At 41.9% G+C, this 24,029-nt stretch overlaps 1 protein-coding gene across 3 annotated transcripts in view; it reads right to left on the bottom strand.

Moving 5' to 3' along the window:
- Positions 1-296: 296 nt before the first annotated feature.
- Positions 297-24,029, bottom strand: part of USP12 (ubiquitin specific peptidase 12) — a 59,978-nt gene continuing 36,245 nt past the window's right edge. For all 3 annotated transcript variants that reach the window (XM_061434911.1, XM_061434910.1, XM_061434909.1), the window contains exons 3-9: positions 18,363-18,576; positions 12,774-13,000; positions 10,750-10,826; positions 10,546-10,629; positions 7,212-7,409; positions 4,627-4,705; positions 297-3,501 (exon numbers count right to left, since the gene is read on the bottom strand). In XM_061434911.1, the coding sequence (XP_061290895.1) occupies positions 3,400-3,501; positions 4,627-4,705; positions 7,212-7,409; positions 10,546-10,629; positions 10,750-10,826; positions 12,774-13,000; positions 18,363-18,576 (981 nt within the window). In that variant the 3' untranslated portion in view covers positions 297-3,399. The remainder of the gene's footprint in view (positions 3,502-4,626; positions 4,706-7,211; positions 7,410-10,545; positions 10,630-10,749; positions 10,827-12,773; positions 13,001-18,362; positions 18,577-24,029) is intronic.

Here is a 24,029-nt window from a genome sequence, read left to right as displayed (position 1 = left end):
AGGTATCTTGCCCTCTAAGATTCTATGACGTGAAAGTTAAATTTTTAAATTTGGGATTTGGGGAAAGACAACGCCACTAAATAAAGACAAATACATGCACGGTGCATGCTGAATAAACATAGGCACGGATGGAACACAGGTTTACACTTGTGGGATGTGTTCTGGGAAAATCTCTTTGGGCGACAGGAGTAGTCAACTTTTGAGGAAAAGCAGTAAGACAGCGCCCACGGTGTACATTTCTATTTCGTAAATGCATTTTAAGGAGGAAAAAAAAAAAACACACGAAACCCCACAGGCACAAATAGACCAACTTTAATAGATATTATTTTGTATTTATATAGCGCCTTCTTCAAGAACCTTAGATGCTTTACAGACATTGTATCTAATTAATCCCCACAACAACCCTGTGAGGTAGGTATTACTCCCATTTTACAAGATAGGGAGACTGAAGCACAGAGAGGTTAAGTGACTTGCCCAAGGTCACACAGTTAAATTCACTGAAGAGCCAGGACCTGAGCGCCTTAGCCTCCCGGCTCCCAGGTTAAATACCTCATGAGAGAAATCTTCAATGAAAAAGTAGCTTTAAAGAAAGTATCAAGAGTAGTATGTTATGGAAGTGAGGTCTTTCTACTGCCATCAAGGAAAGTAAAAAACTCTACACGGATGGTTAGAGGCGACGAGACCCATATATTACACACCCCCCCTTCTCCCTCTGCCTAGAGTCTCAGGGCTCCTGTCTCCAGCCAGCTTCTAAAGGTACCGCTGCCAAGGCAGAAGCCATATGACTTAGAAGTGAGACTTAATTTAGAATACTTACTTTCAGTTACGATAATTCATAGAAATTCTTATTCCAAAACACAAAATACGGGACAGCCATCCCAACAAACATGTACACAGTTAGACGGCAATCAGCACCGTGTACAACTGAAACCCGCCGCTCCTTTCAGTTGGTCAGCCAACACACACCCTCACGTCGCTTTCTAGACGCGTCACTTTTCTTTCTCTGTCTGCATTTCTCCCCCCAGCCCTAAACCCTTCGAGTTTTTAAAGCATACTGCGTTTCTGAGAAGCTTCGAGACATTGCACGTAGATGCAGCTGCACTTAAGAGGACAAAGTGAATGAAGAACCATCATGCCATTGTCCTGCCCCTGACAGGTCGTCCTATTAAACAGGGTGTAGATGTGAACAGTGTGCGACTACCATGGAACTCAAGAAAAATGTGAGAACTTGCTTTCATAGAAAATTTAACCTTGGCTTTTACTTTACTGTACTTTTTTTTTTAACTGCAAAATGTAAAGTTTACAAACACAACACAGTATCCCAACGCTGTACCTTTATGCAAATGACTTCATCTATCTTTCTTCTACATGCCGCGGACCAGTGCAAGTTAAAGCTGGTTCAGCTTCACGTTACTCCTCGTCTCTGGACTGAAAGCTGCAGACCTTCAGCTTTAAATTACAAGACGATTTGGCTGAAGCCCTCAAAGCAAAAAAAATGTATGCACCTCCAGAGCTCTGACCTTGCCCACATTCTTGGTTGATTCTCTTGAGCCACACTGGTAGATTGGGCAGGCCATGTAATTTGTACGAAACCATCCCAGCCAGGGGTAAGGCTTTAGAAACTGTTATCTGCAAAAGCAATCTATCAGAAGACATCATCATTTTCTCCTGGCACATTTGTTTCAACAGTCCAATTAGCTAAGTGACCCTGTTAAAGATCTATTCATGGAACGAATAGGTGAAGTCATTTCCTGAGCTAAAAGATACAGATAATAAATGTTAATAATAGCAGCAGACAAAAACATTCTTCTTTGTTGCTTTTTTTTTTCAGATTCAACAGTATTAGTAAAATAAGTTTAGAAAATTACAGCAATTAAAGAAAAAGATTACTGCCTTAAAAAGACTTGAATAAAGAACATCTAAGACCTGATTGCTATTATTTTGAATATATATTCAATTACTTTCTGCAAGTTACATTCGGCCACTGTCAGACAACTTACTGATGTATAGGAAAGTGTCAACTGCAATGGTTTACATACATCTTACATCACGCATGTCACTTCTTGAAACTCCCAACAGAATGAAGTCTTTACAAACACAAAGTTAAATTTCTAAACACTCTTCCAGTAAGATCTGTAAAGGTGGAAGGGGGGGAAAAAGGACTTGCTTTCAAAGTACTCCTGGTTGACCTCATTAATGCACTCCTCAAAAGGTCTGTCAGCTCCCCAGGAAGGCTGGGGTTGGGATGGTCACTTCTTTCCAGAATAAAGAACATCTGAAAATAAGGTAACTGCTGTGACATGAGTTTTCCAAACGTGACCTCAGCCTGAAACAGAGTACTGAAGAACCCTCAAGACTAGCACACCACTACCACACCAGGATTTCTTCCATCATTCCACAACAATAGGGAATTTTTTGATTATTTTTAAATTTTACTGAAATTAAAGCTGAATAAAACTTACAACTAGGAACAAATATTTAGAGCCAGAGATATCAGTTCCTCCTGGAAAAAGAATAATTTACCTTCTCTCACTGCAATTTTTCTTAGGGTAACTTATGATTTAAAATAGTTTAAAAATTCACCTTAAAAATAGAAACAAACGAAAGGATTCATTAAACTGACAAAAACTAATAAAAATATGCTCAAATTTACCAACAGAATCATGGGCACTTCATACAATACTTAGACTCTACCAGTTTTAAGTAAAATAAATAAGGAAAAAAATTATAATTACAAAGCCAGTCTTTCCCCTTGGGGAAACAAAAAGCCACTTTTGACCAATTGTTCCCTAGATATACATATACTGTATATGATTATAAGCTTCTTCAGAGAAGCAAACGTTATTTGCCTTCCTGACCCTGGATTCTAGTATGTGTTAAGTCTCTTTACATCAGGAAGGCGACTCCAAGTGTTGGGCCCAAAAAGCATTTCCGGTTTACGCTCGAAAAGACTACCCAGTGTTCTCTCTCTACGTGTCCAACCCAGGCACGCGCGTGTGCGGTGTGTTCAGCATCACCTCCTGCCATCGTCAGTATAACCTCGCACAGACTCCCGTTTTCTCTGCTGCACCCCCAAGGAGCTCAATCACTACCGGTGCAATGAAGGAAGAGAAAATGCATGTCGGTTACTGGAAGGCTGTTTTACAAGAGGAGCTGGTATCTCTGATTTCACTGCCTTGTGCAGAGTTGCACAGACAGCATGATACCTGAGCGAATCAATCAACTACCAGGATAGGAAGAGCGTGTTAACCCACGGTCTTTGCTTTATTGTGTGCAAAGTGTGCTGCTGCCCCCCTGAGCTCCCTGCAGTTCTCTTTTCTTGGAAAAATCGGTGCTTGATCCTTTCCCAAATAACCAGAGAAGAAATGAGGCAGAAAGTCTCTCTTCATCGCGGTTCCCTCAGTCCCGGGACTGATAGAAAAGGATGTAGCCAGACTCAGAGTTCTTCGAGATATCTGATGTTAACCCGTAGAATTCTTCAATAGCTTGTGCATCTATTTTCTGCAAGGGAAAAAAACAAACGTCAGTAGAAAAATGAGCTCTTTGGACTCCTGGAATCCAGTAAAAGCTTCAACCTTTCTTAGGATAATGTCTTTCATTTTCTCATTTGTAAAACAGCTCTGCACAATCAGAATGGCTTGGATGATGCCCAGTATTGGTGAGAACGTGGAACGAATGGAACTGTCATTCATAGCTGGGAGCGCAAAACGGCACCAGACACAGACAAAATGCTTTCATCATCTTCTAAGCCTGAACATACCCTGTGACCCAGCAACTCTATTCCTAGGCACAGGCCGAACTATAAGAAACAACGGATTGTCAACCATTTGGGATCTATGAACATGGCAATTTCATAAGGTCCAATCTAATATATACTCAAGAAAAAAATGAGTGCATATGATCAGTGAAAGACTTGTACGAGGGTAACCAAGGCAGTTTTATTTTAATAGTCATTAATGGACAAAAAGCCAAGTTTCTAACATGGTATATTTGTACAATGAAAAATTAGATAGCAATTAAAAAAAAGAACTACTACTGCAAGTAAGAAGAATGAACTGCATAAATACGAATGAGTGAAAAAAGACACCAAAGAAGTCATACTGGATGAGTCTACTTGTATTCAAACATAGACAAAATTAACCCCAGTAAAGATAATAAAATTAGAAATAGTGGGTTCCAGGGGATGGGGGAGGAAAGCTGTAGGTACTAAAGGGGAAAACGAATAAGAGAGCTTGTTGGGGTGGTGAAATACACTAGTTCTTGATCTAGATGGCAGTTATGTGTGTGCGCTCATGTGTGTGTGTTCACATGTAACAATTTAAACTGTTGCTTAAAATCTGCATACTTAACTGTGTCTTATAGCTCAATAAATTATTTTTTTCATAGTGTAAGTTCTTTTTCTTAACTAGCTCTGTGGTTGAAAGATCTCACTTGTTTTATTCTAAACATTTTCAAGGCTACCTGACTGTTCCAGCAGCCCTGGAACTGGGTATTAGGGACTGAGAAGTAGGAATTCGATTACAACCTGAAGACCTGTCATATACAATGAGAAGCTAGAAGGAAAAAGTCACGAGCAAGATACACACATAACTTTGAAGGAAAACAAGAAATCAGGAAACTACTTACTTCTACAATGTCGTCATCAAACAACAACCAAAAATCATGACTCTTAACTATTGCAATATAATGGCCTCGATTGGGACCACTAAAACAAAGAGAAATAAAAGTTAACTTTATACAAAGTTTATTAGTATTACTCTTCTTGTCCTAAATTCCATGTTCTGTAAAGGAGAAAAACTGAAACAGATAAAAATGTTCCTTACTTATTCTTTCCCCCCAAGAGATCAAGCTACATTGATTTGAATTGTCATTCGATTTTAAAATAATTTGTACTCTGCTTTGAGAGATATAACCAGTATTCTATTTATATAAAGCTATGCTATTAAAATTCTTTGTTGCCTTTTAAAATTATTATTTTTAAAGTAAAGTTCAAATTTGATTCTGCAAGAGACTTAAATAAAATTTTCTAGCATTTTTGTGGGGCAGGAGAGGCCAGAACACACTGAATTATAACTACAGAACAATGTACATAGAATTATTTCTGAGTCTTAACCCTTGGCAATAGTTTTTCTTGAGGAAAAATTCCACATGATGCTTGAAAAAGATATTGAAACCTTGGATCTGCAATCAAGCTCCAACTTCATAAACTTCTCTAAACAAATAACTTATTTTTAGTATTATTAGTGCTAGTTTTAATTCTTAGCAACATGTAATTATTATAATTGCCTCTGCCTTTCATTTTAAATAAATCTGGGATACAGAATCTAGAAAAATGTAAAAATAAAGGTGGGGTTTTTTTGTTTTTTTTTTTTTTTTTTTGGCCATGCTGCATGGCCTGTGGGATCTTCATTCCCCAACCAGAGACTGAACTCGTGTCCCCCGCAGTGGAAGCGTAGAGTCCCAACCACCGGACCACCAGCCAATTCCCTAAAAGAAATTCTTTTTAAAGAACATATCAAAGATTTTTTTAACTTCTCCCAGTTATTTAAGTATGACTCACTAGAAAAGCTTATATAATTTTTAATTAAATTACAATTCTACCACAATTATTACATTATAGGCCTTGAAAAAATTTTCAACACAAATTATCCTTTATGGCTCTGAATACTATTTTAAAAGCAGCAACCTCAGATCTGAGAATAAGCTGCCTCCCAGTTTCTTTAGATCTTTGATCCCGTAATTAAAATGAGTATCTTTGTTGAGAGAAAGATATGACGAGAGTACTTTTTCCCTGCAGAAGAAAACATCTCAAACTTAAAAAAAAAATCTTAATGCTAACATAAACCTCCAGTCTGATCATTACAGTAGAGTTCTGTAAGTTATCTGATACCGTTTTCCTCTGTTCAGATATCATTACTTACTTTAGAAACAGAACGCTCCAAAAATGGAAAAGCAAGATTACTGCTGAGGATAAACGACAGGAAACGGGCTGACGCAGCCCACGGAGGTTAAAGACTGTAACAGGGTGGACCCCCCTCCCAGCTCTCTTGACATATTCTGAGCAGAAAGGTGGGAGGCAGGGACAGCTAACATTCTCATTATCTGGGATACAATACGCTGTTAGTACACGTTTCCAAACACCAGGGGAAATGGAGGAGTGTCTTGTTTTAAAATTATTACAAGAAGGGAATTTCTTGGTGGTCCAGTGGTTAGGACTTGCACTTCCACTGGCTGGGCCCTGGTTCAATCCCTGGTGAGGGAACTAAGATCCCACAAGCTGTACAGTACAGCCAAAGTATGTGTGTGTGTATATATATATATATATATATATATATATATATATATAATAAAATTAATACAGGAAATGGTAAACAGTCAATGAAGACTGTATGTTCTAAACATAAATGTTGATTATGCAATGCTCTTGTGGTCTGAGAATCTTTTTGAGCTATTTTATGAATTAAGGTCTATAGATGAGATAGTACACTAAATTAGCTAATAGGAAACATACACACGGACTTGTAAAATCGGAAAACTTATCTTTGAAGGTTATCTCCAAAGCCTTCTAAAAGTGTTTTTCATTATTATCAATATGATGAACATATCCAACTAGTCTCAGATTTTGTAAAAATAAAGAATTTATTTTATAAAATCTCTTTAAGCAGCATCTTTTTTCTTTTTTTTAACCAACAACCAAGAAAAACAAAAAAGAAAACTAACAGGACTTAAAAGTTCTCAGAGTAATATTTAGATGGTGGTGGTGGTGGTTTAGTCACTAAGTCGTTTCTGACTCTTTGCAACCCCATGGACTGTAGCCCGCCAGGCTCCTCTGTCCATGGGATTCTCCAGGCCAGAATACTGGAATGGGTTGCCATCCCCTTCCCCAGGGGATCTTCCCAACCCAGGAATTGAACCCGAGACTCCTGCACTGCAGGCAGATTCTTTACCAGCTGAGCTACGAGGGAAGCCCCTATTTAGATAATAAGAACAAATATCAGATCCAAGCAATAATGCACTATTTTAACAGATAAAAGCTTTAAGGAGGAAATGGTAAAATGGATCTGAAATACTCATTCTGAAATAAACTCATCTCGGTCCTAGAGCACCGGGGGTACAGGATCTCTGGCAGGCCCGCCTCTGAGTGGCTCTGGGGTGTCCTGTGCACACTGCCCACCCCTGAGCCTCCCGCCGGCACGGCCCACACCCGTTACCTTCCACAGTGAACCACGACGGCCACGAGGTCGTACATTCTGTCAGGATTGGTCGCATCGCCTGAAGTGTTAAACAGACGAAGTTCTAAAGGAAAAACCACCCGGTAAGAAAGTTTTGTGTATCGATGAAGTTGATCCATATACTTAAATCTTTTCAGATGCAGAGCTAGAATCATGGGCAGCTTTTTCACTTTCATCCTGTCAGAATAAACATGAAGACAGAATCTCGTAACAGACATTCACCATGTACTTAAAAGAACTATCAAACTGCAGGATCCAATTAACCGTTGACAGTTTTATTAGCCCAGCACTGCCCACTTCCATGTTATTTCTACCTGTGCCTTTTTTAAGCTTTTTATTTTGTGTTGGGGTAGAACTGATTAATAATGCTGTGATGGTCTGAGGTGAACAGCGATCTCCTGTGACTCTTATATCAGCAGAGCAATATTCTGACAGTCTTAAGACGGCCCCGTCCCTCATCATCTCCAAACCACATAATGCAACGTGGAACTCCGTGTGGCTCCCAGACAGAGGTCTAGCTGGTTATTTTAAGAACTCTGAACTCCTGAAATAGAGGTCCCTTATGACAAGGCAGACTGCAGGCGATGCCTGCGTCTGGTAGAGGAAAAACCGGTTCCTAAACGCTGCTGAGAGCAGAGACTGAAATATATTTGTTCTACTCATCTATATAAGTCAGGAACAGACTGGGAACAGGAGAGAGAGAGAGAGAAGTGCAATGAAGACCAGCCACTCAGGCCGTTTCACAGACAGGATACAGCTCCTTACTGCGTGGATCCCAGAAAGGCAATAAAATAACCTGGAAACACAGGAATGAGGTTTCTACCTGTGAAGTCCAGGCCTCCTCATCCTCAACAATCCTGAAGACCCCCTCCATGCCATCTCCACTCCCCCATGTCACCGCACGGCAGCCTCTTCTTAAAAAAATTCTCCGCCAACGCTTTCCCGTCCAACAGAAACAGCTGTTCTCCTCCGTCCTCCATCAGCACTTTACAGACTCACTCTGTTTTGGTACAGTTTGCTACACTACAAAATACAGAGATGGTCATGGTCTCTCTCTCTGTCTAGGGTCTGGACTCCGGGCAGACAGACACCATCTCTTTCATCGCATTTCTCCACCCCCAGTAACATGCCTGGCACAAGCAGGTACCTGACAAACAGTGCGGGACTGAATTCTGTACGTGTTCAGGGAAGCAAAACACTTTTCATATTTTAAAAAAAATTTACTAAGCCACTGCCTCTAATAAAGTGAAAAAAAAATTATAGCCTTATTCGAAACCTGCATTCTGCATTCTACAGATCTTAAGTGTGGAGGAGCAGCTGATTATCCCAGAAATATTTATTAACCTGGCCAGTGGAAAACATCAGTGAAAATAAATGTAAAAACCTAATCTTTCCTGGAAAACCAGCCAGCCACAGGAACCAACAGTCTTTATGCCCTTTTCCTCAATAATTCCATTTCTAGAAATTAAATATATAACCTCAAATACAATATCCCTGAGCCCTCACTGAGACTGAGAAACAGGGATATTCATAATCTCAAAATACCTCCACACAAAATGCATATGAGTAACAAACTAGGGAGAAAGCACAGCTTAACACTGGGCGACAGCACCTCAGTCAAGTGACCAGAGAGAACGGTAGGAGTCACGGGACCTACAGAGCAGGCCCCAGACCGTCCTGGGAAAGGCTGGCTGTGGGGCTGACCCTCAGCTGGCATCTGGGAACCTGATCTGGGGGTGCTCCCGCTGTTCCCTAGCTCGTAAGCGGTTCTCGATGTGCCTGAACTTATGGTACAGATCATATGGTTTATGCTGAGCTCTTGCTTCCCTTCCAGGAGCCTGGAGTTTTGGTACAGGCCTGATGGCTTGGCGGGTGAAGAATCCGCCTGTGATGCATTAGACATAAGAGACTCAGGCTTGATCCCTGGGTGAGGAAGACCCCCTGGAGGAGGAGATGGCAACCCACTCCAGGATTCTTGCCTGGAGAACCCCATAGACAGAGGAGCCTGGCGGACTGTGGTCCGTGGGGCTGCAAAGAATCGGACACTGAGTGAGTGAGCGTGTATGCACACACACAGGCAGGGAATGCCTAGGTGACCTGCCCCCAGTAAATCTCGGGCACCACGCTGAGTCTGTGAGGAGCTTCTCTGGGAGACAATGCTGCCACATTCGATGCTGGAGAAACAAGTGTGTCCAAGTGACTCCACGGGGACAGGACACCTGGCTTCCCCTTTGCTGATCGGACCTGTCACTGTTCCCTGTGACAAACCTTGGCTGTGAGCAGGACTATAGACGCTGAATCCTGTGAGTCCTTCTAGGGAAGCATCAAATCCAGGAGTGGTCGTGGGGCCCCGACACATGACACGCACCAAAATCGTGTATTTAAAAAGAACACAGCCTCACCTCTGTGTGATTCCTGCCCAGAATACATAATCTGAACCTCATCACATGAAAACATTAGATGGACCCAAAGAAGGACATTCTGTAAAGTAACTAACCTGTAATTTTTAAGTGTCAAGAGAGTGAAAGTCAAGCAAAGACTAATAAGGAACTGCTCCCGATGTAGAAAGACGACAGAGACACGAATGCTAAATGCAACGTGTGCTTCTGGACTGGACCCTTTTTTTCTATAAAGGACATTACTGGGACATCTGGTGATGCTAAAGGAAGGTCTATGACAACAGTAACATGTCAGTGCTGCTGTCCTGACGTGGCCGGACATGGTACAGGGGAAACGTCTCCGCTGGCAGGACACTGCTACCGAAGCCTCAGAATTGTGGGACATCACAGCAGGGACCCACTCTCAAATGGTTAAGGGTGAAAAAGCATTCTTGGTATATTGCTCACAAGACTTTTGAGGCTGCTTCAAAATAAAAAGTAAAATAATCAGGGTGATGAGGAGTCCCTTTTCTGATACCAGAATATGGTCTTCATGGTAACACACTGAGAAAAGGCATGAATCCTAGGAGGAACAGTGGAGATTGGAGTGGGCGTGAGGAAAGCACTTTCCCCCTCTTCTTTCCTCACCAAGAGAAAGCTTACACAACGAGGAGAGCTTCAAAGCAGAACCCTCTCACTGTGTTGGTTTATGGTGATTAAACACTCACCAAGTGTGGACAAGTCAAGGCAGCACAGAGTTGAGCACTGTTTGCCTGGTAACCACCTAATGTGTTTGTCTAGTAATTACCTAATGAGTCTTAACGGTTGGTGATAAAACGAAGGATGATTACTCAGTGTAAACTGCCAGAGATCACTTTTGGTTAGAACATCCATGGCCAAAGAATCACTATGAATTTCAGAAAACACTAAATTACCGTTTGTGTGCTTCCTGTTTGCTGCGACATTCTTCACAGTAATATTTGTATTCACTGCATAGAGTTTCTGTGTTGCTAAAACCCCTGTTGTAAAATTCAAAATAAATTAGTTTTGCCTATACCAGAAAATGATGTATTCATTTAAAGATATTCTAAAAACCAAAGATAATCATTAACTGTCAAAATAAATAATTCCATGCTTACCTTAAGCAGTGAGTAATTGATGTGTTTTGTTCCACGTCAACAGAAAGGTCTAAAAAATCTTCATCTTTGCTGCTTATCTGTAAAAATAGGAGAATTAATTACCGTTGATTTCTTTAGATATCAGGAAATTACTGCTTCAAAATGATAGAATTAAATGTGGGTTATTATCAGTATTATTAAATACATAAAGAACTTTTTCCCCCAAGTTGAAAAGAAACTACTTGAGTCATGCAAGTTTACAAAAGGACGCTGAATCAACACCCTTCATTATATTTAGAGGAAAATAACAAAGTGCACCTACGGCTGCTCTCCTTACTGGCAAAGGCTGGTGTGATGTGAAATCCTATCACTTCCCCGAATCCTGGTATGGGGGGTGGTTTAGTCACTCAGTCGTGGCCCACTCTTTCAACCCCATGGACTGTAGCCAGGCTCCTGTGTCCATGGTGTAAAGCATAAAACAAACTATGCCATATACAGTAATTCTTAAAAGAACACAGGACAAGGCTGAATGAGAATGGCTGGTAAAGGACATGATCTCTGTATTGTTTAATTATTTAAGAAAAAAACTACCATTTAAGAAAAAATGTTAGTCCAACATGCCAAATGAGCCTTCACTTATGACCTTCTTTCATTTACTCTCTGAATTTAACCATGTTCTGTTTGAACTATGAATAAATCATCTGTCATGATCTAAAGTTACTACTGATTCAGTGAACTGGAGTAGGACACATCCCTCATGCTGGCTGCCTCCCTCGACAGGATGCAACAGGAGGGACGTCAGACTCGTGCCCGGGACCCCTCACCACCACACGACTCTACACGCACAGATGGTCTGTGATGACTTTCTCGATACGACACCAAAAGCATTTAAAGAATATCAAAAGCATTTCCATGAAGGAAAACAAACAAACAAACTGGACTTTATTAAAATTTAAAATTAAAACATTAAAAACTTCTGATCTGCCAAAGGCATGGTTCAGAGAAAGTAAAGATGAGCCACAGGCTGGGAGAAATCCTTGCAAATGACACAGCTGACAAAGGCCTGGTATCTAAAATGTACAAAGTACTCCTAAACCTCAACAACTAGAAAACAAACAACCTGATTTGAAAAATGGGCCAAAGACTAGTACTAATACCTCAGCAAAGAAGATATATAGATGGCAAACGGGTGCATGTAAAGATGTTCCACATTATATGCCATCAGAGAAATGCAAATTAAAACAAGACAACACTACATACCTATTAGAACAGCCAAAATCCAAAACACCGACATCAGCATGTGCTGACCAGGACGTGGAGCAGCAGGAACTCTCCCTCATTGCTGGTGGGAATGTGAATGTAGTTCCTTCCAAAACTAAACGTACTCTTCCTACCACACGATCTAGCAACTGCGCCCTGACCACTAACTGAGGCACTGAAAACACATCCACACAAAATCCTGCACATGCCTGTTGAGAGCAGCTTTATTCATAATTACCAAAACAAGCAACCGAGATGTCCTTCAGTAGGTGAATGGATAAACTCTGGTACATCCAGACAATAAAATGTAATTCAGCAATAAAAAAAAATGAGCTATCAAGCTGTGAAAAGACGGGCGGGAACCTTAAATACCTACTGCTGAGTGCAAGAAGCCAATCTGAAAAGGCCACGTGCTCTACGATTCCAACCCCGTGGTATCTGGAAAGGGCAAACTATGGAGGCAGTAAAATGACCAGCGGCCGATAGGGGCTGGGGCGGGGGGAGGCACAAATACACGAGGCACAGAGGGCCGTCAGAGCAGCGAGACTACTCTGTACGACACTGCAGTCACAACACAGCCCTCCTGTTCAACATGAAGTCTCCGCACAGTTCACACCGCAGCGAGTGTTCCTCTGCCGGCTCAGGGTTCAGTCAACAAGAGACAGCTGAGAGGCTCGTCGGTCACAGGCACCACAACTCTCAAGCTCACTCTCACATTCATCTTCAAAGAACTTTTAACACGATGGGTTAGATGTGTTCTATACGACATTTGATGATATACTTACAGTTTCACAAGTAAGACACCTGGTTTCATTAGTCAGTGTTCCCTGAAAGATCTCATGAACCCATGTTGGGTCTGGTGTGCTGTTATTTTCACTGTCGATGTTACCGTTAGGCAAACGACCATTTTGTTTCTCCTGCTTTCTCTCTTCTTGTAAAATATCAGCAATGGTATTTAGTAGGTAATTTAGGAATTCGTGGGCATCTTGCTGCATGTAGTTGTCAAAGAGCTCTAAAAATAATGATACATAGAGAATTATTTCAGACTGAATAACTTCATTAAAAAAACCAAATTAAAAAAAGTATATCTAGTATTCTATCAGAATTACATAAAATGTTTGGGACTGTTAGTAATGAACAAGAAACACGTACCTTTCACATATACAAATTATGACTCAAATGTGGGGAAAATAAAGTTATGATGAATAAAAGTCTTCTGCTGCTGCTGCTAAGTCACTTCAGTCGTGTCTGACTCTGTGCGACCCCATAGACAGCAGCCCACCAGGCTTCCCCATCCCTGGGATTCTCCAGGCATGAGTACTGGAGTGGGGTGCCATTGCCTTCTCCAATGCATGAAAGTGAAAGCAAAGTCGCTCAGTCGTGTCCGACTCTGTGCAACCCCATGGACCGCTGCCTACCAGGCTCCTCCGTCCATGGGATTTTCCAGGCAAGAGTACTGGAGTGGGGTGCCATTGCCTTCTCCAAAAATCTTCTAAAAAATACTAATTGATCAAAAAAGAGAAAACCTATCCTCATACATAATGTATTGAGGTGGTAAGAATCAACTGCTTTTTATTAGTTCACTTAATCTATTGTCCCGTAAATACTACAAAAAGGCAAAATGGTTGTCTGCGGAGGCCTTACAAATAGCTATGAAAAGAAGAGAAGTGAAAGGCAAAGAAGAAAAGGAAAGATATACCCATTTGAATGCAGAGTTCCAAAGAAGAGCAAGGAGAGATAAGAAAGCCTTCCTCAGTGATGAATGCAAAGAAATAGAGGAAAATAATAGAATGGGAAAGACTAGAAATCTCTTCAAGAAAATTAGAGAAACCAAGGGAACATTTCATGCAAAGATGGGCTCAATAAAGGACAGAAATGATATAGACCTAACAGAAGCAGAAGATATTAAGAAGAGGTGGCAAGAATACACAGAAGAACTATACAAAAAAGATCTTCACAAAAAAGATAGTCACGATGGTATGATCACTCACCTACAGCCAGACATCCTGGAGTGTGAAGTCAAGTGGGTCTTAGGAAGCATCACTATGAACAAAGCTAGTGGAGGTGATGGAATTCCAGTTGAGCTATTTCAAATCCTAAAAGATGATGTTGTGAAAGTGCTGCACTCAATATGCCAGCAAATTTGGAAAACAGCAGTGGCCACAGGACTGGAAATGGTCAGTTTCCATTCCAATCCCAAAGAAAGGCAATGCCAAATAATGCTCAAACTACTGCACAATTGCACTCATCTCACACACTAGTAAAGTAATGCTCAAAATTCTCCAAGCCAGGCTTCAGCAATATGTGAACTGTGAACTTCCAGATGTTCAAGCTGGATTTAGAAAAGGCAGAGGAACCAGAGGTCAAATTGCCAACATCTGCTGGATCATGGAAAAATCAAGAGAGTTCCAGAAAAACATCTATTTCTGCTTTATTGACTATGCCAAAGCCTTTGACTGTGTGGATCACAATAAACTGTGGACAATTCTGAAAGACACGGGAATACCAGACCACCTGACTTGCCTCCTGAGGAATCTATATGCAGGTCAGGAAGCAACAGTCAGAACTGGACATGGAACAACAGACTGGTTTCAAATCGGGAAAGGAGTACGTCAAGGCTGTATACTGTCACCCTGCTTATTTAACTTATATGCAGAGTACATCATGAGAAATGCTGGGCTGGATGAACTATAAGCTGGAATCAAGATTGCCAGGAGAAATATCAATAACCTCAGATATGCAGATGACACCACCCTTATGGCAGAAAATGAAGACGATCTAAAGAGCCTCTTGATGAAAGTGAAAGAGGAGAGTGAAAAAGTTGGCTTAAAACTCAACATTCAGAAAACTGAGATCACGGCATCCGGTCCCATCACTTCATGGCAAATAGATGGGGAAACAATGGAAACAGTGACAGACTTTATTTTTAGGGGCTTCAAAATTACTGCAGATGGTGACTGCAGCCATGAAATTAGAAGATGCTTACTCCTTGGAAGAAAAGATATGATCAACCTAGACAGCATATTAAAACGCAGAGACATTACTTTGCCAACAAAGGTCCATCTAGTCAAGGCTATGGTTTTTCCAACTCATGTATGGATTTGAGAGTCGGACTATAAAGAAAGCTGAGTGCTGAGGAATTGATGCTCTTGAACTATGTTGTTGGAGAAGACTCTTGAGAGTCCCTTGGACTGCAAGGAGATCAAACCAGTCCATCCTAAAGGAGATCAGTCCTGAATAGTCATTGGAAGAACTGATGCTGAAGCTGAAACTCCAATACTTTGGCCACTTGATGCAAAGAACTGACTCATTGGAAAAGACCCTGATGCTGGGAAAGAATGAGGGCAGGAGAAGAAAGGGGATGACAGAGGGCGAAATGGTTGGATGGCATCACCGACTCAATGGACATGAGTTTGAGCAAGCTCTAGGAGTTGCTGATGGACAGGGAGGCCTGGCGTGCTGCAGTCCATGGGGTCACAGAGTCAGACACGACTGAGCAATAGGACTGAACTGATAAATACTACAACAGGGAAAGTTTTAAAGCGGAAAGTGGACCTTGTGGCAGTGCCAGGGCAAATGTATACGAATCACAGAGGAAGCCTTGAACATGATAAATCACTGGGCCACACAACCCCGTGTACACGCTCTGCCAGAGTCAGGTGAGGCCTGGAACCTGCACTTCTCCAAGCTCCTCCAGGTGATTCTGCTGTGCAGTCAGGTTTAGGGAACAAAGGCATCATGGAAAATATATTTAATCCAGAGAATCTCTAAGGGCCCTTCCAAAGACCTGTAACTCCGTGGAACGTCCCCCGTAGCTACTCAAATGAGTCCTGTCATGGAAACACTAAGCACTTGACCTGTGCTCACATGATGTACCCTGAGCCTGGAGAGGAAGACCTTCCAGGGCAGGGCCTCATGCCATCTTCCTAACAACCCCGTGACACTGCTATTAGCAGTATTTAACAAGTGAGGAAATGGAAGAGAGTGGTAAAGACACTGCCTGGAATTGGCAGGACCAGGACTCAAGGCAGGCCGTTTGGCCCCACCCAGGGGACTCGGGCAGCCAGGCCACCTGGCCACACAGGCATCTGTACCCAGCCAACAAGATGCACTCAGACCACCACCCCACCAGGAAGTTTCACCTCCAGACCTTATATAAGTTCAGGAAGTTTACAGTTTACATTTTCAAAATGATAGAATAGAAACCAATTAGAAAATCGAGGGAAAGCCTCCCTAAGACACAAGGAATTTAAAAATTACATTTTAGAAGGGCTGCAGATATGACCACATAAGACTAAGTTCTACACATTAGAAATCATTTAAAAATTTTAAGATGGTGAAACCTGAAAGGTATGAACATCTTCAACATAAAAAGAATTTATACAAAAGACAAAGTCAGCAAAAGACTTGAAATCAACAACTTATAGAAACAAAATTTTAAAGGTTAAATAAAATACATGAAAAAACATTCAACCCCATGGTAAACCAAAGAGGTCATTTGGCATTTCTTGAATGAATGAATGAACAGACCACAGGCACTGAAACAGTGAAGGTGACATAAGAAGAAAAGACTTGACCCCCAACAGCAATGTGAATGCTGCACATTGCTACAAGCCAGCTGTTCTGACTTCAAGCCACCTTAGGAGAGGTGGCCCTCTGCACAGGTGAAAACCCACGTACAACCATAGTCGGCCCCTTGTATGTGAGGACCCTCCGTACCTGGTCACGCACCTGTGGATTTGAGCTGCCACAGACGATGCAGGGCTCTAGTATTGACTACTGAAAAAATCCTCGTACAACTGGACCCATGTAATATAAACCCATGCTGTCCAAACATCAACTGTACATGAGCTTTCTACCAGGACAAAATTTTTTAAGTGTCCCACCAACACAGACTAAAAAAAACAACAACTCTCCGAGAAGACCTGAATCACTCTCATTCTAACAGAGTTGTACTTGGCTTTCTCACCACAGCAGATACTCGACACATCTGGAATTTAAGACAGTAAGTAGGTTTAGCTTTGAATCAGGGAAATATTTTAAAAAGTGCTTTTGTGAGCAATTAATCTATTTGTATATGGAGAAAATGAACAAAACTTTTAACATGGTTATCAGATTAATAAAGAGTAACCTATAATTATATTATTCCAGCATCTTCATATGTTTTAGGAAATTCAGTATGACCCATGCTTTTCTTGATTCATGTGACAATGAACAGTTCAACTGAGTTAAGGGCAGGACTCCCCATTAATAACCAACCTTAGAAACTTCTCAAATTATATGTCTATGGGCATCATTATATTCGAGAGATAACAAATGAAACTAAAAATAACACCCAATTTTCTTTCTACAGTGACTGAAATGCCTAATTCCAAGCAAATAAGCAAAAAGAATTCCACACGTTTCTCAAGTCCATCCGAGCTTCCCAAGGCGGTTCACCACCCTGGACAGACGCTGGGCTCAGACGTCAGGGAGGACACGGGCCTGACAGGTCACCGTAACATCCCTGAGTGCCAGTGACATTAAGGCAACTGAGGAAGTAGTGACTAATGATGAGCTTGCTAGGGAAATCAAATGAAAACTATTTGAAGAGAGAAAAGGGAAGTGGGGGTGTAGCCAGTAACTATTTTTAAAAGGGTGGGGTGGGGTAGGGGGTGGAGTTAAAACCATATATCTAAGCCAGAAAGTTTCATTTATTGTGTTGGCGCTTTTCTTTGCCTGGGGTATGTCTTTTAGCATCAGTTTTTGTTTTTTTTTTTTTCATGGCTAAAGTGGGGGAAATATAATGGCCTTTCATCAGGTTATTGTAAGGATCAAATGAGTTAATATGCATAAAAAGCATTACCAAAAAAAACACAAATGAACAGTAATTGGAAAAAAAAATCAACAAAAAAACTGCAGAAGACCCCACAACTTTTCTTTTTTCAATATTTGGGTGCACCAGGTCTTAGCTGTAGCATGCAGGATCTAGTTCCCTGATCAGGGATCAAACCCAGCCACCCCCAACCCACCCACCCCGGCCCGCACTGGGAGCCTGGAGTCTTAGCCACTGGACCACCGGGGAAGTGGCCCCCAACAACTTTCCTTGATCAAAGAGCCAAGTAGGCAAAAAAAGAGAAATGACGATTTCTCATATCCGGGCATACAGAATTTAATCTCTGTACAGCACACTTCAGACGGCAGCCACACCTCACAGGAACCCAAGTGACTGTGTCCTCAATGAGCCGGCTGGCGCTGCCTTCCACGCAGGAACACCGCCTTTGGCTTCTCAGAAGCCACTGCACCATCAGGCGTGAGGACGCCCAGCCAACGCTTGCTGCACCCGACCGTCCTGTTACCTCAGCAGCAGGTTGAGAAGCAGAAGAGTTATTTACCATTTTCTTTCCGCAATCTTGTTATGAACTTCTTAGGAGGTATGACTCCAACCTTCTTCTTCTGGGTGGCGATGCTGTGGAAGAGGTCTGCTAAGCACGTGAGAAGGCTCTCCTTCTTCCGGGGCTGACTCTTATACGCGAGAACTTTTTCCCGAAATGGACGACAGAAGTAAAGTGCCTGAAGAACTGAATTGCAGTAGCAGGTATTCCCAAACTAGGATAGAAAAAGAAGAAAAAAAATTTTTTTTTTGTTAAAATTGGGGGTAAAACAATTTCCAGAGAAAGAATTTCCAAGCCTAGAGTTGTTGAGAGAAGAGAAAGAGCAAGATAGCGAATATTTATGATCCTCATAAATCAAAAGGTACCCGAGGGTACAACTGTGGTGTTGGAGAAGATGCCTGAGAGTGCCTGGACTGCAAGGAGATCCACCCAGTCCATCCTAAAGGAGATCAGTCCTGAATATGCATTGGAAGAACTGATGCTGAGGCTGAAGCTCCAATACTTTGGCCACCTGATGCGAAGACTCATTTGAAAAGACCCTGATGCTGGGAAAGATTGAAGGCAGCCGGAGAAGGGGACGACAGAGGATGAGATGGCTGGATGGCATCACCGGCTCAATGGACGTGAGTTTGAGTGAACTCTGGGAGTTGGCGATGGACAGGGAGGCCTGGCATGCTGCAGTCCATGGGGTCACAAAGAGTTGGACACGACTGAGCGACTGAACTGAACTGAGGGTAAAAATAATTGTCCTGACTGCAAATTAGAGATTTTAACATTAAATGGATGCTCTTGACATCAGTTTCAGGTTAAAATGGAAGAAAGATACATGCGATAAATTTGGCCTTTATGACCACTGAGTTAAAGAACTACAGTTTAAATAGTGAAATTAGATAAGGTTTAGGATTCTGGAGTGGAGAAGGAAATGGCAACCCACTCCAGTGTTCTTGCCTGGAGAATCCCAGGGATGGGGGAGCCTGGTGGCCTTCCGTCTCTGGGGTCGCACAGAGTCGGACACGACTGAAGCGACTTAGCAGCAGCAGCAGCAGGATTCTGGAGAATTTTTTTCTTTTCCAATTCTCACTGTTTTGATAGTATCGGTTGTATAAGAACTATTTTCTATACTGTACATTTAAAAATATAACTCTCAAAAATTCTTTTATAAAAACATAATAGTGAAGTTTACTATCAAGTTCTTCAGGGCCATCCAAAAAATAAAAACAGAAAATAAGAAAAAAACAGGATACTCTGAAGTATTAGATGAAAGAATCAACAGTGTGACAGCCTAACCACTGACATGCTGAAATGCCAGGTCACTGGCATTTCGTGCTCAATCCATCAGGAGGACGTGGACTCGCTCTGGAGTTGAATCCTGAATGTCTGCGCCACCTCTCACTGGCCGTGTGGCCTGGAGCAGGCGACCATGACTCACTCAGCTTCAGTTTCCTTCTTTTTTTTTTTTGGCCTTGCCCCAAGGCACGTGGGATCTTAGTTCCCCAACTAGGGATCAAACCTGCACCCTTGCATTGGAGACACAAAGTCTTAACCACTAGACGCCAGGGAGGCACGAGTTTCCTTCTATTTAATGACAAGGGAGGAAACAGTCCTACTTTACAAACAGAAGAACACAGAGCTTGACAAATATTTTCTGCCTTCCTTCTTCCTTCCCGTGAATAGATAATGACGTGAAAAGCAGGCTAATAAAACACCTGGAAGTCACTCAGGGAGGATCCAAGGAGTACACAAGGACCGAGGACAGTTCTCAGAGCACTGTCCCAGGGTAAGGTCCTGCACGTGAAACTCTAACAGGCTACCTGCAGAGGAGTGCTGAAGAATGCAACCTTCAACTATGTCCACAAACACATGCACACGTCCGCTGATATTTTAAAATTAGGAAGGCTAAATCAAAAGCTAATATAAATGATTATTTATAGAGAGAAGGAAAAGAGGAGAGAGCAATGAAAGTGAGACTGCTGTGCATGTACATGGTTATAAGAAGTTTCTTTTGCACCCATATTTTTAAGAAAAGATTTATTTGGCTGCCCTGGGTCTCAACTGAGGAACACAGGATCTTTAGTTACAGCATGCAGACTTTTAGGTGCAGCATGTGAGATCTAATTCCCCAACCAGGGATCGAACCTGGGCCCTCTGCATTGGGAGCTCAGAATCTTAGCCGCTGGACCACCAGGAAAGTCCTTGTATCCATATTTTTAAAAAATTAAATTAAAACAGGAAAAAAAAATAAATTCCTAAAATCAAAAATAAACAGAAATAAACCTAAATGTCTATCAAATTGATGGCAGAATTACTTAAAGAATGACTTCAAATGACTTTAAAGCACAGGATGGGTTTTTACTATCAACGCCTTCCTAGGGAAGTTACCAAGCCACTCTATTTATCGGTTTCCTCATCTGTAAATGACGTTTATAACAGCACCAACCTCTACAATCTTGTGAAGAAGTAACTCAATGATCTGCATGAAGAACTTAGTGTGGTTTGGCATACCTCATCACTACATGGTTATTTTTGAAACAACCTTTTTGAGTCATCTGTCCCTTTTGGAAAATTAGCTTAGCTGAAACAGATTAAATCCTATAATCCCCAGGTCTACACTTAAATCATGATAGATGGCAGCAGCACAAATAAACCAGAGGGGTGGTACCATCAGCCTGCAGCACTGTGCAACTTGAAGTGATACAGAGCCATCACATGTGTGGACAGAGTACGGGTACCAGCATTGTCCATTTATTAAGAATCAGCAAAGCTTAATTATCTTTCATTTTTAGGTAAAAATGAACATTAGCAGTGCTCATACTTTTGCCCCCACCCGCCAATGAATCATCTTACATATTCCATTTGGAAACTACTGGTTTTAACCACTATTATGTCAACATAATGTCAACAGAATGTTTTAAATGGCTAACTGCTCCACTGTCACCCACGCTGGTTGGTGATGATGCCTGTCCCATGAACATCCCCTTCTAAGGGAAGACCCTCTTCTCCCCACAATTTCTGTTCAGGCACGTCCCCAACCACCTGCTCCCTGCAGCCAAGGGTACCTAATCCAGATTCTCAGGGACATTGTTCCTCCCCCTCACCTGACCCCCATCCTGACCCCCTTTCTGACCTGCCCCCCCGACCTACTCCCCCCTACTCACCTGCTCCTCCCCCCTTCACCTGCTGCCCAGCCCCAGGCCTCCTCACAGGAACTGACTTCTCTATGCAAATTCTGTAAGGGGGTCAGTCACAAGCCCTTCTGCAGATGCTGCCACAGGGTCAGGCACTTGATCCAGTCTGGCCTGAGTTCTTTGGTCAGGTTTGATATGAACAGTCTTCGATCTCTGATAATATAGGCTTTGAGCAGCCTAAGGACACCAGGTGGGAAGAAACTAATGGAGAATGAAATCAACACAAAAGAAAACAGAACCAAGAGACATCAGCCTGCTCAACCCTGTAACCTGCAAATGGTAAGTTTCATTTTTATTTCTCTTTCCTCCATGGTGACCCTTGTTCCCTGCATTCAGAGTTCCAACTAATGACTACTATCCGTTCAGGTTAGAGAAAGCCTTTTATAAGATGGTTCAGCCTCACAAAAAGATTCATTAATCCCAACCGACTTGTGTTTGGGGGCTTATGTATTAGAAAGTTAAAATGATTCTCGAAAGGCTGCTAAAAACGGAGCAACTGCACAAAACGTAGGAAAAAGACACTAGCAGTCTAAATGACTCTTCACTCAACTTCACTAGACTAAGTATTTATTGGCTACAAGATATAAAGGGGAAAAGGCAAGTTGGCTGATCAGATTAAAACCATTTGTTTTCAAAGAATTCAGCTAATTGCACAAACAGCCGACATGTAAAAGAGGGATTTTACAGCAAGAGAAAGCACCCAAAGGCTCCTCCGCCTCTCGAGATGGTTTCTGCACTCCCCTGTACCCCACCAGGCACACCCATATTTCTCCTGACATCCTGCAACATCAGAAATACTAACGTACCCACAAGGGTTAACTCAATAGGAAACCCCCACTATATGTATTATGCAAATCACAGGGATAGACATCAGAGTTATCAGCAAGAGTCAACTGACATGAAAGCTATCATTTGCGAAAATGTTCCTCCAAGATAAAAATATCTACAACTGAAAGTAATGGAAACTAGATTGTTATTAACAAAGTGAAGAGTAACCACTCTGAATTTTCTGGTAGGTTAATTAAACTATGGGGTTTTTTTCCTTCTCTTCATTAAAAAAAAAGTCTACTTTTCTAATTGCCCAAATGCACAGACAGTTTCCCAAAAGCAAATGCCTTTGAGTGATTCTAGTACTTTACTAGTCACAAAAAGGGATTCAATCAGGAAGACCTAACAGGAACTCTTTTCAGTATTCGCTTTCAGTATTCGCTTTTTGTAAGGTTGATTAAAATGAACCTGGAAATGCACACTTTGCTAGAACAGACTGATTAGAAGAAAACAGACACGTGCCTCATTTTAACAGAATCCAATTATTAGGAAAGATTAACCACCAAGTTCCTAAAGCAGCTGCATTCCGTGTTGTTTATAAACACTAACGACTTGGCAAACAGGCATAGGGACAGGAGGAAAATGTTCAAATGTTCACCTCTGAATTAACTAAGCCATCTCCCCAGCTTCTCAGAGCTCCAACCTTAGTTTTTAAGGGACTCTATAAATAGTGTGATAACTCCAAATAAAAAAGGAGAAGAAAACTAGAGAGAAGGGTGATGACAGTGTAAGAGTTGGAAACAGAGCTCGTGGAAAACGGTTCAAGGCACACAACACAGCTGTAAAGTGGCCCAAGACCACAGATCACAGAAGCGTGTGTCGCTGTCCCAGGTCAGCTGAGCCTGCTCTCACCACCACTGATCTCTGAGCAGAGTTCGAGGTGCTCATCAACCCTTCACAGCCGGAGCCCTGGTTACCTCAGGATCTCAGGGATCTCAATTTTTCATCACTGTAACAAGGCACAGAGATCGGAAATTCCGGCTTTCCTTGGCTTTACTGGAACCTCATTTATTCAGCTTCAGGGAGAAACACAAACTCCACCTTCTGAATTTAGACTGGTGCATACGAAGTAATAAAAATGATACCTTCTTAGAAACTTTTGGTAACACAATCAACAATGGTTTTTGGTATCATATTGAGTTAAAAACATTAGCAGAAAAAAAAAAAAATACCACAGAGCTTTGTGCTTAGTCGTGTCCAACTCTTTGAGACCCCATGGACTGCAGCCCACCAGGTCCCTCTGTCTTTGGGGATTTTCCAGGCAAGAATACTGGAGTGGGTTGCCATGCCCTCCTCCAGGGGATCTTCCTAACTCAGAGATCGAACCCAGGTTTCCCGCATTGCAGGCGGATTCTTTACCAACGGAGCCACTAGAGAAGCCCCACAGAGCTTTAGGACTCATATCGTATCAAGTATGTTGTTTTACTTGTTTGGAGGTTATTTGCAAAAAAGTTACTTAGGCACAAAAGGCAGAAGGCTGGAATGCTTACACAGGACAAGCTAAAGGTAAGATAGCCTTCAATATAGAAAACACTACTGTTCTAAAGAAGAGAGGTTCTCCCGGGACACTAACAATGGGCACAGCTTTACGACAGTTCAAGACACAAATGAGCTTTGGGGTCTGAACCAGGTAAGAGTGGTTCCCACAGAAAAG

This window comes from Bos javanicus, chromosome 12, assembly GCF_032452875.1.
Source record: "Bos javanicus breed banteng chromosome 12, ARS-OSU_banteng_1.0, whole genome shotgun sequence".
Classification (NCBI taxonomy): Eukaryota; Metazoa; Chordata; class Mammalia; order Artiodactyla; family Bovidae; genus Bos; species Bos javanicus.
The sequence above is the reverse complement of the archived record's forward strand: the minus strand, read 5'-3'. Positions and strand labels throughout refer to the sequence as shown.